The sequence below is a fragment of the Anopheles darlingi genome, chromosome 2, assembly GCF_943734745.1.
Source record: "Anopheles darlingi chromosome 2, idAnoDarlMG_H_01, whole genome shotgun sequence".
Lineage (NCBI taxonomy): Eukaryota > Metazoa > Arthropoda > Insecta > Diptera > Culicidae > Anopheles > Anopheles darlingi.
This window is the reverse complement of record NC_064874.1, coordinates 92921902-92939401: the sequence shown is the minus strand read 5'-3', so window position 1 is coordinate 92939401 and position 17500 is coordinate 92921902. Positions and strand designations below refer to the sequence as shown.

At 50.9% G+C, this 17500-nt stretch overlaps 1 protein-coding gene across 4 annotated transcripts in view; it reads right to left on the bottom strand.

The window, feature by feature from the left end:
- The window catches only part of LOC125959891 (protein split ends), a 67820-nt gene that overhangs the window by 1200 nt on the left and 49120 nt on the right, over window positions 1-17500 (bottom strand). For 3 of the 4 annotated variants that reach the window (XM_049692880.1, XM_049692883.1, XM_049692881.1), the window contains 7 exons: window positions 6783-17500; window positions 4442-6697; window positions 4233-4366; window positions 3683-3762; window positions 3444-3583; window positions 2474-3366; window positions 1-2380 (listed from right to left, as the gene is read on the bottom strand). The exon at window positions 1-2380 is cut by the window's left edge and continues 1200 nt beyond it; the exon at window positions 6783-17500 is cut by the window's right edge and continues 2698 nt beyond it. In XM_049692880.1, the coding sequence (XP_049548837.1) occupies window positions 2093-2380; window positions 2474-3366; window positions 3444-3583; window positions 3683-3762; window positions 4233-4366; window positions 4442-6697; window positions 6783-17500 (14509 nt within the window). In that variant the 3' untranslated portion in view covers window positions 1-2092. The remainder of the gene's footprint in view (window positions 2381-2473; window positions 3367-3443; window positions 3584-3682; window positions 3763-4232; window positions 4367-4441; window positions 6698-6782) is intronic. The other variant, XM_049692882.1, reaches the window with a different exon arrangement.

The window sequence follows — 17500 nt, the reverse complement described above, 5'->3', positions numbered from 1 at the left end:
AAGTGAGTGTACTCTCTGTTTCTCTCTCTTTAGGTTGGCCAGCAGCCATGGTGTATGTTGTTTAAGGATTTTTCATTTAATTAAAAAGAAAACGCCACCCCCGCTGTTCGTATGAAACATAATCCGCTTTCAACAGCTTTCTTTCAGTGGTGCGTGTACATGATGTTCCGTGTTTGACTCGCACTACACGCATCATAAGCACCACCAGCAGTAGCAGCAGCAGCAGCATACAGTAAACGGTTATGATGTGAGGGGAGGATTAGTTTATTTTGTGTGTTTGGATTTTATTTATCTCCTTCGCTTTAAAGAATGTATATTTACACTATCATACCATACGAAACTAGCCTAAACTTATTCGAAAACAAGGGGAAAATGATAACGACAGAAAGGAAAAGAAAATAATAATATTAATAATGATAATAATAATATAATAATATAATAATAATAGTAAGATATAGATAAGCGCTGTACCGTGTGCTTCAGTATAATCGAACAGTTACTGCACAAGCGTGTAGGTACACAACACACCGGATAATCCTTATTCCAGTGGTTTCTAATAGTTCAAACCAATCGTTTAGAGTGGGCGTTGCAGACAGGGTGTGTGGGTTTAGCTGCTTCTACTTATTCTTTGTCTGTAACGGTTTACTGCTTCCTTTTCCTTACGCCTATAACATATTGTTATCGCTAAGCATTAGCCAATGTTTACCCCCATTACGATTACGAATCGTTTTGCCTTTCATTTCATATCAACTCACAGTACCGCGTGCGCGCTTTCCGCACATTTCTAACGCGGCCTACAATCTTTACATATACACTATCCACCGCGATGCGATACCACCTGCCTAATCACGTTTAATAACCATGTATCTAATGTATATTAATGAACATGTTTGTGTGTTTATCGGGCTGTTCTTGCATTCCTTATTCGCATATATATGTATAAATACATACATAAATATATGCATATTTATATATGTATGTATGTATGTATGCTTTATTATATTACTAGTACTTTCAACGTGGTGGGCTATTCTGTGGCTGTATGCCCATACCCTTTACGACCCCTTTTAGCTCGCCAGACAGTCTTCAACAGGATTGTTACTATCTGCCGCTCACACAACTCGTCTATTTTTACATCCAACATCTAACGATACACAACGATACGCTCTTCTCCCTTGTGAGCGAATCTTAGCACTAGATTCTAGCCCTTCCTTGCACGGTTGTCCTACAACACATTTTTACAGCACTTTTTGCATTTTATTAATCCTCTTCATGCCGTTGTTATTCAGCGTCAATTCGTATCGCTGCTAAATTTCGGGGATATTCTAGATTTTGTTTTTCCGTTACTTTCTTTTCAATAATAACAGCAGTGCATCGTCGTCTACTACCCTCGAGTCTTCGATTGTGTCGTCCTATAGCCTGTTGCTCTTTGATAGAGATATTGGGTTTGCCGTGTTCTTCTTCATTTTCATCTTTTTCGTCTAATGCTTTGCCTCTGCTACAATCATCTTTTGCGAGGGACTTGTGTTACGGTTGCTTCTCAAATTCTGTCTAGTTATATACTTCATTCGTTAGTAGTAGAAGTTCCAATCTAGCAGCAGTAAGCCTACAGAGGCGCTTTCGATTGCTTGAGATTATGATTCCTCATACGTATGCATCTATTGTATTGCGATCGGTCTTGCAATTGACTCCACACAAGCGCAGATATAATAAGGAGATCTCTCAATTACTTTTCTCTTCCTCCTTCTTTTTCTTCTAAGGAGATCATTTTCATCATCGTATTTTAGTTACGAAGCATATCATTCAGTTAAACACAAGAGCTAGGTAAAGGGGACCGACAACCACCATAGCTTCTTAAAACCAATCATCATTGAATGCATTATCGTCACGGGAAGGGCCATTTTTGCTGTTTGATATATATTTCTGTTTGCACTTTTGACTCGGTTCTGTCGTATATTTTTGAAACTGGAAATAGCCGGCTATCGAGTAACTAAGAAAAGTTTAAAAAATTATGTCGACAATAAACATCTTTCAAATCATATTGTGGTTTGCCATAGATATTCGTCTTCCATTTCAAGTTGCTCTCTTATTCTTACACCGTAGCGATGACAATTAACAGGTACTGAATGTTGGCCACTCGATGCATTAGATCCGGTGCGATTCGGGCGAGATTTTCATTCGCAAATTCACAGGACGGGAAAATGTGCACAACATACGCGGCCTGGGCGCTACCGGGTGCGGCAATGTTGACAATCCCGGCCGCCTGCTTTTGCTGTAGATAGGTGATGAAGCCAGTCTGCAAATTGTTCTGCTGCTGCAGCACATCCATGCGATCGCGGCCACATGGCAACGCTAGCAGCATACAATGCTCGTTGACCATCTAGGAGCGATAGAAAGGAGGGAGAAAACGAATTGTTAGTAACGGTAATCGGTCGGATTAATTTGCTACCACACATAATTTGTGCACACTTACCTGCATCTTTCTAGCAACACCATCAATTTGTGCCGGTTCTAATCGCATACGCTGTGCGATGCGTAACGGAGGTGTCGAACCGTCACTGTTGCTCGGCAACGAGCTGCCGGCTACGTTCGGGTTGCCATACACAAAGTGCATCTGGACGGCAGCCTGGTCGTTTTTCAACGCCAACAGACCTTGCCACATTACTGGGTAGCGCTGCAACAGTGCTTCCAGTGAGTCCGTTTGTACGGGCACTGGTGGCCCAGGTGTACCGATCGTCGGCGGTGTGCTCATCTGCAAGCCGCCACCTGGCCTGCCCACAGACGGAGGTTGTGCTATTACCTGCACCAGCCCAGCACTGCCTGCGGTATGAGCTGGTAGCGGGCCCGATGCCGCGACCGATGATCCGTGACCTAGGGCAACGGGATGCAGTTGTTGTTGGTCGATTAGCTCATGCTCGACCTCGCTACGATAGTAGTAGCCGCTACCTCCTCCTCCGGGCACTACCGATACTCGATCACCGATCAAGCGCGGCGGTGGTCCAACCGAAGAGGTCATCCCCGGTGGTCCTGTCGATTGCACAATGCTTCCGCTTCCAACTGCTTGGTGCTGCTGTTGCTGTTCACGTTCCCGCTGCATATGCAACATGGTAGAAGCCGGCGATGCAGACGGTGGTGGTGTTGGACTGGGTGTGACCGAGTACGGAACACCTCCACTGGTGGCGTATGCCGAAGTGGAGAGATTATGTGGCCGATGATGAGCAGGCGGTGGTTCGGCGCTGATCGCTCTCGAGCCCCCGCCGTTCGGTCCACCAATCGATGGTTCGTAGTATCGTGCGTTCAGCGATTCCGGATAAGGGTGTGGTATCCTGGCACTGCCTATATACACCTGAGCTCCTTGCGGGGAATCTAGTGAAGAGGGAAAGAGAACAGATCAACTATTAGCACCTTCGATTACAGAAAAGGGGAGATCATTCGCTTCTTACCTGTGACACGATCTCCGGGACTCTGCAGGCTGAGTGGTACTGCCGTCGTGCGAGGGCCGCTGGCTGGACGGCGTAGCTCGAGCGGTGGACTGGCAGCAACCGTGTCTTCCATTTCCGACATCTCTCGCATCGGTGACCTGCTGAGAGATACAACGGAAAGGTCGATAGAACCATCTTCACAGTAGTAGCGATCATCGGTACACTTTGGTTCTTGTTGCTGCACCGTTCCATCAACATACCTCGGTATCGGGTTGCTGCCGCGGTAGATATACTTCACGTAATCTCTCGACATACCGCCACGGAAGCCTCCATCCGGACCCTAAGGGAATAATTGAAAATGGGGAAAGAATTAGAAAATTATCTTTGATATGACAACTACAACGGAAGAGAGAAAAAGGGCAACGAAGAAAACCAAAAAAGGAACTACACGAAATGGTTCAAAAAATGGATATATATAGAAACAAGTTGTTATTATTCGTACGTGAACAGGTGTGATCGGAGACATTTGTTGATGCGCCGGTGGAGGGCTCTGGCTGCGACTTAGGAAACCTCCCAAATCTCCGCGCTGAACGACCCAGACCACAGAGCAGATACATGATGGATTACATTTTTCAGAAGAGGAAACAGCAGAGCAGCATCCAAAGCAAGGCAGAGAAAGAAGGTGGTTGTAGAGTATGTCGGGGGTTTAATCGTGGAAGCATCGATCGGTCGACGACATTCGTCGGGTCCGACTAAATCGCTATCATACATGAGGATAAGAACAACATGGAGCAACAAAAATACACTTACCAAGTTAGTCGCCTCGTAGATGGTGGCCTGGGGTGTGAGAATATGTCGCTGGATGGTCGGTTGAGGTGGATGGACCGCTTGTCCCTGTGGACTCATCGTAGGCAATGCGACACCACCACGCGTACTGCTGGCACCTGTATTTATGAAGTAGCAAAAGCGATGGTCAGTCAACTGGATGTGGATGTGGATAACGTGAAAGACGTTCTTACCTGTTACGATCGGTTGCTGGCCCTGCATCGGATGGGCGTGCTGTTTGAGCGGTGGGCTTGCAACAGCACCCGTCAGTATTTGAGGTGCCTGATGAATATGAGGAGACATACCCTTAGAGGGTGGTTGCTGATGCTGGTGTTGCTGGTGTGACGGTGCCGGTGGTGATGGAGTGGACAAGTGATGATTTGAAAGCTTCGTGAGTCCGACCGGTTGTGGAGGTAGCACTTGTTGACCTTGCTGTACCAACATATGCTGCTGTTGTATTTGCGCATGGTGATGGTTCGGTAGGTTTGCGGCTGTCGTTTGTCCTAAGTGCTGCTGCTGCTGGTGGATAGCCGTTGGAGCTGCTTGGATTTGTACAATCTTTCCACCGATCGCCGGTACTTGATGGATGATCTGTCCTTTGCTTCCAACCATATGCAGAGCCACTGGAGCATCGCTCAACTTATGCGGCGGCAGCTGCTGCTGACTTCCTAGTGGCAACTTGTTCTGCACGGTGGTAATGGCACCTTTGTGCAAAATAGGCTGCTGTTGCGGACCTCCACTACTTCCGGCTGGTGCTGCTTGGTAATGTATCGGAATACCTGCACTTCCGGTAGGAATCTGTATTGTCTGTCCCCCACCAGTTGCGAGTTTGCCGATGGTTGCCTGCTGCGCTACCATGGTTGAACCAATGGCAGGTTGTGGTGTACCGCCTGTTTGTTGGATGATTTTACCACCACTTTGCAGAACCGTCGCATAACCAACCGGTAGTTGTTGGTGTAGTGTGGCCGATGATTCACCCGGTTTACCGCTACCACGGTGAATGATGATTTGCTGTGGAGGAGCTCCAGATGACGTGACCGTCACTTGTTTGTGCAGCACCGCTGCTGATGGAGGTTGCTGCTGCGGATGCTGCTGTTGGGATTGTGACGGTGGTTTGGCATTCGTTATAACCAGTTGATGATGCTGCGGTTGCAGCCGTGGGGACATCTGAACTGTTGTTGCCGGATGCATGTTGGAGGGTATGTTGATCAACAGATTGCCAGTACCCGGATGCGGATGTAGCTGCACACCGCCGCTGCCACTGCCGTGTTTGCCAGTAGTGATGGTTGGTTGTGGTTGTTGCTTACTGATGCCCAGAGGATGTGGTTGAGTTTGCGCTTGTATGGCACTTTGGATGATGATTTGCTGCTGTTGTTGTTGTTGCTGATGCTGAGCGAGACCAGTGGAGGACATGATCGGCTGGGTCTGCTTATGCGACATTCCAGCCATCGAGATACTCGGTGTGCCGGAATGTATATGCGATTTGCTAGTTACAACACCTTGAGCCGTATGCAATGGACCACTGCTGGTGTAGGCCGTTTGCTGTTGCTGTTGTTGCTGGTGCTGTGACGTAATGACTCCTCCCGGATGCTGTTGGCCAGGTTTAATCACAATCTGGGACGGTGATTGCGGATGTTGCTGTTGCAGTGCCTGTTGAGAGTTCAGAACATGCGCCTTCAGAGGATGAGGTTTCGTACTAACCACTGCCGGTTGCTGCACTACCATTCCGCTCCCTGTTGTTGCACCAACGCCCCCACTGACAATCGTCTTGTTAGTGACTATGGTCGGTCCTACGGAACCCGGCGTTGAAGCTCGATTGCTGCTAGGTGATGAACCGCTGCTGCTGCTATTGTTCGGACCAGGAAGCAGCACCGGCGACGATGAGGAGGGTGTTGGTGAGGAAGATTTTAGCTGTTCAGCAGCCGCAGCCGCAGCCGCCGCTATCACCTTCTTCAATGGCTGCGGAGGTACACTCGGCATCGGTATGTACTGGCCTTCCTTACTATGCCGCATCACCGCCATTTCACCAGTGACAGGATCGATCAATGTCTGCGGACCGTGCTGTGACGTTATGTCGGCTGGTGCCTTTGCCTCATCGACGATGGCCAATTTAACAGATTTCTCCTTCGACTTATCGGCCAGTGAGGCCGTTTCGTTGGGCCGGGTAACAGGTATGCTTGGTGTTACCGGTGTAGTCGCGGAGAGTGTACCTCCTCCAGCTTGCTTCTCATCAGTCTTCGCTTCTGCCTTGCCGGTAACGCTGGTAGCGTTCGCTGCTGACGATCCTGCCTGCGCAGATGACTGAGCCACCACGGATGCAGGTTGTGAATGTGATGGTGGTTTCTCATCACTGCTATCCGTCGATGTTTCCGAAGTCTTCCGATCCTTACCCTTGCGAGTACTACGAGGTGACTTACGATGAATGTCCATCGCTGCAGCTGCTGCAGTAGCTGGAAAAAGTAAAACAAACATTCAAATTTGTAAAAATCAGATACGGATTTCGTTTCTTCAATATCAATCTTTGAGCAAACCTACCAGTCAACGATATCGTCGCGTTCTGTCTTGTAGTGCGTCGCGGTGTTTGGATGCCTTGTTGATGCGTTTGCTGTTGTTCTCCAACCAATGATGATGACGATGGTTGAGATACGAGAGCTGGAGATACCACCAACTGCGGTTGCTGCGATAGTCCACCAGTTCCAGTAGAAGCGGCATTCATTGCAGTAGGTGTTGGTTGCTGCGATTGTGGTGACTGTTGTGTCGTTGCCAAGGGTACGTTGGATGCTGGTTGTTGTTGCTGTGATGGCGGAGCTGCTGGTTGTTGTGAGGCTCCGGTCTGCATCATACCTGCCACCTTCGGCGACGGTCCATTGCGGATAACGTCCTCTATAATGTCGTCGATCGTACTGCGCCCATCTTTCTCTAGCAAACGACGGGATTTACGCGTACTTGCAGCAGCTGCTGCTGCAGCCGCCGCTGGTGTAAGTCCACCAGCTACGTTCGCTAGGTGTACTAGATCTTCCTTGCCCAGATCAGGTTGTGAATGAGCAGTTGGCGATGCAACAACATTTTGGGATTCGTTTCCTAAAGCTGCCGTCGATTGTTGGTGCTGCTGTCCAGCTGATGTTACGGTCGTGTTGGGCAGTTGCATGGCATTCGATGTATGTTCGACGTTGGTAGGGGGATTGCTAGTAGCGCTCATTGTTACGACCGACGAGACAACAGGAGCAGCGCTAACTACGTTTGTTGTGGTACTACTTGTAGAGCTGGCTGATGATGCAATAACTGTGGCTGGTGTAGTACTAGTACTGGACACAGCTGGCATGGACGACGCTGTCGTTACCGCGGTCTGATTCTTTATCGTCAGTATCAGCCGTGGCCGAGCATTACCATCCCCGGCTAGCAGCTTGTCCGAGTTGGAAACATCCTCACCGGAATCATCGTGGAATTCGTAGATATCGTTTGAAGATCCAACATTTACGCCAAACCTGCTTGCCTTTGGTGTTCCTGCGGCCACTGCTGGTGCAGCGGTACCAGCAGCGGGTGGCAATCCTGTGATGCCTCCCTGCTGCTGCACATTTCCTGCACCACCAGCTGTACCTCCACCGCGCGCAGCATTTGCAGCTCCTCTACCACCGCGACCCCGCTTAACGGTCGCTGTCTTTCCACCGCGGGTCCGCGTTTGGATGCCCGCTGCAACACCGGTGTCCAAAGAAGTTGCCGATGGAGAAGAAGAACTATCGGAAGGATGGTTGGTTTCAGAGGTCTTTCGACCACCGCGACGTCCAACACCGCGCCGTCCAGTGGTACTGCCACGTCCGCTTGTACTCGAGCCAGAATGTTCTCCCCTCTCCATCGATTCACCCCTAGCTGCTGCGATATCATCTGCGCCAGTTTCTTCGTCTTCCGTGACTCCTGGAGCTTGAGGAGGAGGTGCTGTTGCATTCGCAGCACTAACACGCTCCTCTTTCGCGTCCTGATCGGTGCGATCTTCCCCTTTGGCAACCATCTCAATCGTAGAAGCTTCCTTATCGATTGCACTGGCGCTCTTTGATGTCCGCTGCTGTTGTTGCTGCTTCGGCGGAAGCAAAATGGATTCATCTTCAGAACATAGTGCATCCACCTTCTTGATTACGGAATCGATGTTAATCTCCTTGGACGACCAGCAATCACTGTCCTCCTTCGAATCCGATTCCTGCTCAGTTCGCAGTGCTGATTTGCCAACCAGCGATTCCGCAGCATCCTTGCCAGCAGCTTGTACTTTGTCTTGCGTACCGCTATCTGGTAACGACGATTTCTCGGACTGTTTCGTGGCAACCGCGGTCGCGCTAGTAGTTGAGATCACTGGCAGAGAGGTAGCTGCTGGTTGATGGTTCGGATTGGACATGATCGTTGAAATGGTGTTGCTAGCCGGAGTGCTCACTGTCTTGCCGCTCTCTGGATTAGCAACCTTTGCCGTGACAAATGCGTTCGGTGAACCACTGCTAGTCTGAGGTGCCTGGGACAATGATTTGCTCACCGTTGCCGTGGTAACCGGTTGTGGCGTCTGGACAACCGTAGCAGATGCTGTTGCTACCACGATATTCGGTTGTGTCACAACTATCGCATTCGTCGTCTTGATAGATGTTGCTTCTGGTGTCACCACTGACGGTAACGTCTTCACCACGCTTGCCGCTATTGCTATCGGTTTGGCCGGTGTGATTATTGAATCATGTGCGACAGTGGACGACGGCGAACTTGCTGCAGATGATGGACTAGTGCCCACCACTGCAGCGCTGCTTCCGGCGGCGGTTGTTGCCGTAATAATACGCGTAGTTATTGGTACCGGTGCGCCAGTGGTCACGGTCGTCGCAGTCGTGGTAGTCGTACTGTACTGCGCTGGCTTAATCGTCGGTTCATTAGCCTTCGTCGATGTTACTGACTTTACTGTTCCGATTACTGGCGATCGCGATCCTGTACCAGTACTTCCACCAGGAATTGTTCCAACACCCGTGGCATGTAGATGAGTGTAATGATGATGGTTGTACGCTTGCTGTCCAACTGGCGTAATCACCTGACCAGCAGTCGTTGGCGATTGTCCTTGTTTGCCATGGAACGGAGACTGACTGATCGTTTGCGATGGTGGTGTCCCGACGGTAGGAACGTTGCTGTTCATGGTTGAGTGGATTGCCACGTGCCCGGTACCACTGCTTCCGCCGGGATGCATAAGCATTGCCCCCGAAGGCGTTGGAATAGGACTAAGTTGCGGCGAATGGCGACTACCACCTGTCGTAACCGACTGAGCACGTAACGTTGCCGTCGGAGAGGACGTCCTCCCGAATGGTGAATGCGGTGCCATCTGCAGCTTTGGTGATGTCAACCTAATATCGGCGGGACCACGAGGCGACTGCATCGTGGTCGCCTCCGATGTTGAAGCACCTACCGCTGAATGATGATAGATCGGGATCGCATGTGATTCCGGAATAGTGATCGTTGGTGGTGTTTGTACAATGTACGCTGGGTGATGCGTTGGACCCATCGATGGCGAGATCGCAACCACAGTTGGCTGCAACTGACTGGTGACGCCGGTAGATCGAGGACTGCCGATCGTGGGTGGAACAGATGTGGCTTTCACCGACACTGGCGGGTAGGTGATAGTCAATGGTGTGGAGGTGCTTGCGACAGTCGCCGTTGGAGCCGTTCCTGCACGCAACTGTTCTTTGATGATTGTTATTGTTGACGATGGCGTAATGATCTTCTGACTAACGGATGGTGACGTAGTAGTGCTTGTGCTAGCTATGGTCGCCGTGTTCGTCATTGTGGCTATCGGACTCGACTTCGGTGATTCGCATGACGAAAGCGACACGTTCTTACCTGGTGTGTTGGGCATTTCCAGCTTCACTTCATCCTTTCGCATGGACGAACTGAATGATGCCCCACCAGCACCGACAGATGAGGAGGAGGAAGAGGAGCTTGTGATTGGAGTTGTTGCAATTCCCCTACCACTCGCGGTGCTCTCGATCAACGGCTTTCCAATCTGACTGAGATCCACGTCTGGCGTTTTCGGTGGATTGTCGAACCGAAGTAGGTTGGCCGGATGCTCATCCTCATTCGCATCATCTGTATCGGTGTCGATCTGCAGATCGTGCTCCGATTGCGGCGTGTCCGCCTTGATGTCTAGCTCTTCCGCATTCAGGCTCATGATCGCCTTCTTCATTTCCTCATCATCCTCCTCCGGGATTTGTGGTATCTGTTCCTCGTCGGTTTGTAGCTGAGCTTCTTCGACTGGATCAACTGGATCACTGTACATTATGTCCGAGAAGTCGGGGGTGTTCGAGGTGCCAAAGCTCTCACCAAGTAGTGCGGCCACAGCATCCTCCGTCTCTTCCTGTGAAATTACCACCCGAGACTTTTCCTCGATACCACCGAGTGTCTTAGCCGCTTCGTCGCTCTTTTGCTTCAACAGCAGCTGCTTTTGTTGTTGCTGAAGATCGACGGCTTTGCCACCTTTCGTGGCCTGATCTAGCTGGTCTGGCGTCTTGTCAGCTGTCTTTTCCACTCCGAATTCACCGGATATCGACCGGACCGCGCTCTCGTGAATTTGCTCGTCCAGCGCTATACCGAAACCTGGTATCTGGCCAGCTTTGTCTGGTTTACGCTTCGACAATGGCGCTACCACAACAGGCGAAGCATCCCCTTCCAGGCTGTTGCCGCTTCGATTGTGCTCGCCACCAATGTGAACCTCCTCGTAATCGTAGGTGGGAGTGGAACAGGTCATTTCACGACCATTACCACCAGCTGTTAATGGCATCGGTGAAGGTGGTGATCCACCGGAGGACGATGGAGTCGTTGCCGAACCGCCAGCCGCCGCTGCGTTGGTCTGCGCGGTCAGTTGTTGTTTGTTCGACGGCGGTGGACTTTCGTCCAGCAGACACGGCAAACTGGGCGACGGTTTGCTGAGATTGTGCTTCGAGTCTTCCTGTTGGGCGGAAATGATGTCCAGCGAAAGCTTGTTGATCGAAGGCGTAACCGGTGTCATCGTTGGTGGTTGTGATTGCGGCTGGCTGTTTCCTTGGCTATTCTTGAACTCATGAGCACCGCCATTGCCACTTGGCCTGCCACCGCTAGCGCTACTAGTACCGTGACTTAAGCTGCCAGTAGCCAATCCAACCGAGGATAGTGAGGTTTTCGTAGTTACGACACCGGACGCACTACCGTTGCTACTGATGCTACTGCCAGTCACCAACGAACTGTCGGTGGCCATGTTCGATAGAACGGTGCTGGTGTTACTGCTGTGATGATGCTTATGCTTCTCCTCTTTGCCGCGTTTCTTCTTCTTTTTCTTCTCCTTTCGGGCGTGATCACCAGAGGATGTCGTCGATTCGGTACGTTTATCGCTCGTCGCAGTCGCGCTCGTCGTTGCTATCCCCGTGGTTTCCATGCTTTCATCGCCATCGGTATACCGGAACACGTCCATCATATCGACTGACGATCGCTTTCCACTGAGGATTGAAGCCGCACTCGTTACCGTTGAGGTCGGTGATACTTCCTCCACCTTCTGATCGGTGTCGCTCATTAGCTGCGCTTCGAGCGCGCGCCCAGCCTCGTCCAGATCGACACTATTCTCGTCCTCCTTAAGAGCCATCATGGAAGCGCGCAGTTTCTCGCGACGCTTTCTCTCCTTGCGTTTGCGGGATTCTTCCTTGTTGCGTTCCTTCTCCGTCAACGTCAGATCACCGCTCGTACCGATCGGTACCGATGGTTCTAACTTGACGCTGCCAACACCACCATACAGCTGCTGCTGTTGTTGCTGATCTTCGGTTGCATTTCCTCCACCGCTAACGGCTACCTTGGCCGGTGCCAATCCTCCCTTTGTTGCCGCCGTGCCGTCTACTTCAGCTGCGATGAGCTCAGCAGAAGCAGCAGTCACAATGGTCGGGCGACCATGCGGTACCTTGGCAGCGTCATTATTGGTGCCAGATGTCTCCTTCTGTACCACAAGTCCGTCTTCCTTGAGCTTTTGCTGCTGTTGTTCTTCCGGTTCCAACGAGCCCTGCTTACCACCGCTCGATGCTTCCGTTTCCACTGACGAGTGCTGCGATTCCTCTTCATCTGAGATTGGTCCGAACAGTTCCATATCCAGGAATCTGCTATTGCTAGACGCAACGGCGCAGTTGCTGCTATTTCCTCCAATAGCGTTACCGTCCTTATGGCGGTTCTTCGATTTCTTCGACCGACTGCTAGTAGAGGATGACTTGTCGTACTCTTCCTTCGAGCGATCGCGCCGCTTTTCCTTCTTGTTGCTGTGTTTCTTACGATTGTAGGAAGCCGCCAGAGACTGATGCTCCTCGGACGATGGTTTTGTCTTTGCGTCCTCCACCGCTGCAGAACATCCAACAGTGCTAATGATGGAGGCTGTGATAGTGTTTGTGATCGTAGGAATTGTGGTGGATTTGCTGATGTTGTTCGGATCGTTCATCGAAGATGTCATCGCATAAAAGTTGTTGCTGATGCTTCCACTATTACCGGTTGTTGTCGCTTGGACTCCACCGTCAGTTGCAGTTGCCATGGGTGTTACTCCAGAGATAGGTCCATTACCGATTGAATCTATATCAGGCTGTTCATAGCTGCTGCCACCGCTACCGTCGAAAGCTTTGCTACGCTTCTGCTTCCGTCGGTTCTTCTTCTTCGATTCCGAGTGCTCTGTTTTGGGCGCCAGTTGCATCTCCGCCACGCCCAGTTCGTTGGCTGGGCCTAGCTGCGAGTCCCGTATTGTTGCAGGTCGCTCCTTGTACGAACCGGATTTGCTATACAACTCAGCATTAGATGGTTCACGTTTGATGCTTGGGGCCGCTCGTGATTCAACCAGATGCGCCGCCACCGTCGGTTGATACTCAGTCTTGACAATCGTTTTGACCAAATCGTCATCCGATATGTCACTCGCAATCAGTGCAAAAGATGATGGCTTCCGCTCGGTTACCGAAAGCCCAACACTACCATCTGTAACCACATTGCCGCCATCACCCGTTGCCAGCATGGATGTGGTGGTTTTGGTGATGGAGGTGCTCGATTTCCGGTCCTCTTCGTTACCCATTGTCGCTGTCGATTCATCCTCACTTTTGATTTCCTTTTTAATCTTAATTTCTTCGCCAGAACGATGGTGTTGCTCCAGCGGTTCAGAGGTACCAGCAAACATGCGCCCGATTTTGTCATTGATGCGATCGAACTCTGCATCTGAGATCATGCTACCACCAGTGGATGGTCCTAACTCGACGGCACTTGCTCCACCAGACATTTGCTGCTGCAGCTTCTTCTTCGAACGATCGTTACGCATCATCGACTCATCGTCCGTTTCCGTGTCCGATTGGATACGGATCGAACGGGATGCCTTACGGGACGGCTTCTTGTCATCACCCTGCGAGCTTCGGCGACTGTTCGTCTTCTCGCGATGGTGATGTAAGGCTTGTGCTGCTGCACCTCCTCCACCCTCACTGCTCTCGTCGTCACATAAATCATTCAATCGATCACGATTGAACAACGCCCGATGATGACGATGAGGCTGATGGTGTTGTTGCTGCTTCTGCTGATCAGGATCATCCACATCGTGCCGTGCATGCTGAGGATGCATCTGATGATGATGGCTGAGGTGATGGTGATGGTGATGATTGGCAGCGGTTGTGGGATCATCCGAATCTGAAGCCAACGAGGTTCCTTTACGTGTACGTGAACGGGGTCTCCTCGGTACGTGATCGTCATCTTCGTCGGTTGTCGTTGTCGTCACCATGCCACCACTCTTGTTATGCTCCTTGTGATTGTACTTGCTGCTGTTCGTTGCGTCAGAGTGCATAGCATCGGAATCGGAATCATCCTCCTCGCCCCAGCTTTTCGAGCGATTCTTGCCCTCGCGCTTCGCCCGGCATTGCTTGAGCTGCGAGAACTTTGCCTTGATCTTCTTCTCCTCTTCTTGCTTCTGCATATTCTTGCACGAGCGAGCCTTCACCTTGTCGTACATGGAGATATTCGGTCCATCATCGGGGATGTCAAAGATCGAGTGCTTTTTCGGTTCGTCTGAATCGTCCGTTTCCGAGCCGGTGCCCGTGTTCGCCTTGCGGCTACTATTCGAGCGGCACTTCTTCGGCACCATCATCTTCTCACCACGCCCCTCCTCAGCCGATGATTCCGCTCGGCTAACGGGTTGTGATGATTTGCGATCCAAACCTACGCCGCTGCGTACGGACGGAATATTGCTGTTCAGCCGGGCGCGACCATCGCCACCACTTTCTTCCAAACCGTCGCCACTAGTGGCCGATGTGTGGATACGCTGCTGCTGCTTCGCAAACTCCTGCAACTCCTTGCGCTCCTTCTTGTAGCGCAATCGCTGCTGGTCTTCCTCATCGCTGGTCGATCGGTTATCGCCATAACTATCGGCCGGAAAGTTGACCGTCTGGGTATTTTCCTTGTCGCGCGATGGGTCACGATTCTTTTTCGACTTGTGTTTCGAATCGTGATGATGATGGTTGTACCGTTCCTTGCGCTTATGGTGATGAGCACCAGTCGTTGCGGTTCCCGCAGCACCAGACGACGACATGTTCCGATCGAGTTGATCCTCATTCGACAGCATAATCTCCTTGCGGCGTTCCTCCAGCAAGTACTGTTGTTGTTGCTGCTGCTGTTGTTGCTTGGTGCTGTCGACCGAATGATTTTCCTGATACTTGGCGTTAGAACCCACAGTAGCACTCTTGTCCATAGCTGGAGTGGTATTGCTGGCGAAGCCACTGACTGTCGAAGACGGAACCGATCCTCCTTTCGATGATGATGACCCGGAAAGCTTTTCGGACCGATGGTTGTGACTGCTGCTGCTGGTACTCGGTTTGTGGTGATGCTTGCCACCACTCTCTTTTCTGCTGCTCTCTTTGCTCGAGTCGCGTCGGTCATTAAGCTTCGTCCCATTACCACCAACACCGGCGAGGGCGGCCACCGAGGATATCATTGTTCCATCCGGTGCATTCGATGGACGAAGCTTCTTAAGTGTGGCCACCGTGGAATCCTCTACCATCGATTCGTTGCTTTCCTGTGAACTAAGGCGCCGCTTCGATGTGCTTCTAGTTGGTGAACCAACGTTACCACCCGAGGGACGATGCTCTCGTCGGTCTTTATCGGACGTTCTTTCGCGATGATGATGGTGGTGATGGTGGTGCTGATTGGCTACCGAATCGTCAGTGTTATGCTTGCCACCTTCCTTAACCTGCTGCTCCGAATCGATAGCATTATTCTTGATAGACGATCGCCGGTCGACGTTCTTGTCAGAGTCCTTATCTTGCGACTCCTGGCCCACCTGCCTGTTGCCATCCTTCTCGCGATCGTGCGCCGTCAGTGGTGTGCGAAGTTGTTGCTCTGCTTCCTCCTTCTTCACTCGATGATGATCATCGTCATTGGTGCTGTGACGATCCTCGCGTTCCTTGTCCTTTGAACGCTTCGAGGAGGAAGCGGGTGTGGATGGTGTGTTGCTGTTGTTACCTACAGCACCGCCTGTGGCCGCAGCAGCAGCTGTTGCTGCAGCTTCCTGCTTCAACCGATCAAACTCGTCTCGATAGCTGCTGTCATTGCTAGCTGCGGTAGCAGAATGAGTGCGATCGGCATTATTGGAGTTCACTTTCACCGCGTTGTTGCTGTTACCACCATTGCTGCCAATGCTACTGTTACTGCTAACACTGTCACTATGGTGTCGATGACTGTTGTAATGTCCGCCACTGCGGTGATGCCCATGATGTCCATGATCCCCTCCGCTATGATGATGCGAACCACTGCTATTCGATTTACTGCTGGATTTACTCGAATGCTTGCCACCGCTGCTGCTGCTGCTGCTACTGCTGGCCGTCTGCTTTGAACCATCCGATTCACGCTCACTTGCTTCCTCTGTCAGCGGCACGAGTGCTACGGGTGACGATACAAAGCTCGACGAGGAGGACGTAGACGATGCTGTTGACAGTTTCCGACGATCTTTGTGATGTTTGCTGCTACCACTGCTAGTACTACTACTGTTGGTGCTGCTGTTCGTTTTGCCACTAATTTCGTCTTTCGGCACAATATCGATACCACTGTTAACGCCATTATTGCTGGATGACGAATGCTGACCATGTTGGTGACCGTCGGACGATAAGCCACCGGTGGTGCTGCTGGCGTTTCTCATAGTACCCACATTAGTACTACCAGGCGTCGTGGCCGTCGTCGCTGATCCCGTTGTACTACTATTCCTCACAATAGTACCCGGATTGCTGGATGCAGTAGACGAAGTCGTAATCGATGATGTTGACGACAATGAAGTAGAAGATGAGGACGATGATGTCGTTACGGTCGGGGACGATTTATACGATGCACTACTACTCGCTGCCGTGGTCGCTATAGACGATGTAGCAGTAGTTGCTGAAGACAGTAGGTGATTCACATTATTACTACTACTGCTGCTGCTGCTGCTATTGCTGGCGGCAGCGGCGTTACTGGTGCTGCTGCTACCACTAGTTACACTATTATTATTGTTATTTAAATTATTACTGTTGTTACCGCTAGGTTTTGTACTTGTTTTCTCCGCTAAACTAATACTTTTATTTAAAACATTGGTCTTTGGTTTACTGGTTGACGGCGTGCTGGTGGTGGAGTATGACGACGATGACGACAACGTAGAAACGGCAGTAGTAGTGCCGCTGGATGCTCTTGTCGTACCGTTATTGGTGGCGGTAGTCGTAGTGATCGTCGATGTTGCTGTTGTAGCAAAAGCAGTAGCTAGTATTGTCGAAGATGCGGTGACTGCGGCGGATACGGCAGTAGCCGAATTACTACTCAACACTGCCGAAGCCACAGAACTGTTAGCTTTACCACTAGACGCATTGTTGCTTTTACTACTGCTATTGACGGACGGGGTTGACAACGACGGAGCTGTTGCTGTTGTTGTTGCGGTACTGTTGTTGTTGGTGGTGTTGTTGCTGCTGTTGATGGTTGCGGTCGAGTTGCTCGACTTGCTCGACACAGCCGTGCTTGATTCCACCGAAGACGACGCAACGGTTGCTGTCGTCGTTGCAGTCGTCGACGGCGTTGTAGTTGAACTGGGTGTTGCAGCGTCAGCCACCGGCGGATGGCTGGGAAAAGGATACTGTAAGCCAGATTTGACCGACGGATTGGGGCTGTTGTAGGGTTGTGGACTGTTTAACGGAGAGACAGAAGTGCTGCTGCTACCACCAACACGCGGTACGTTTGCTGAGGTTGTTGCTGATGTTGTTGTC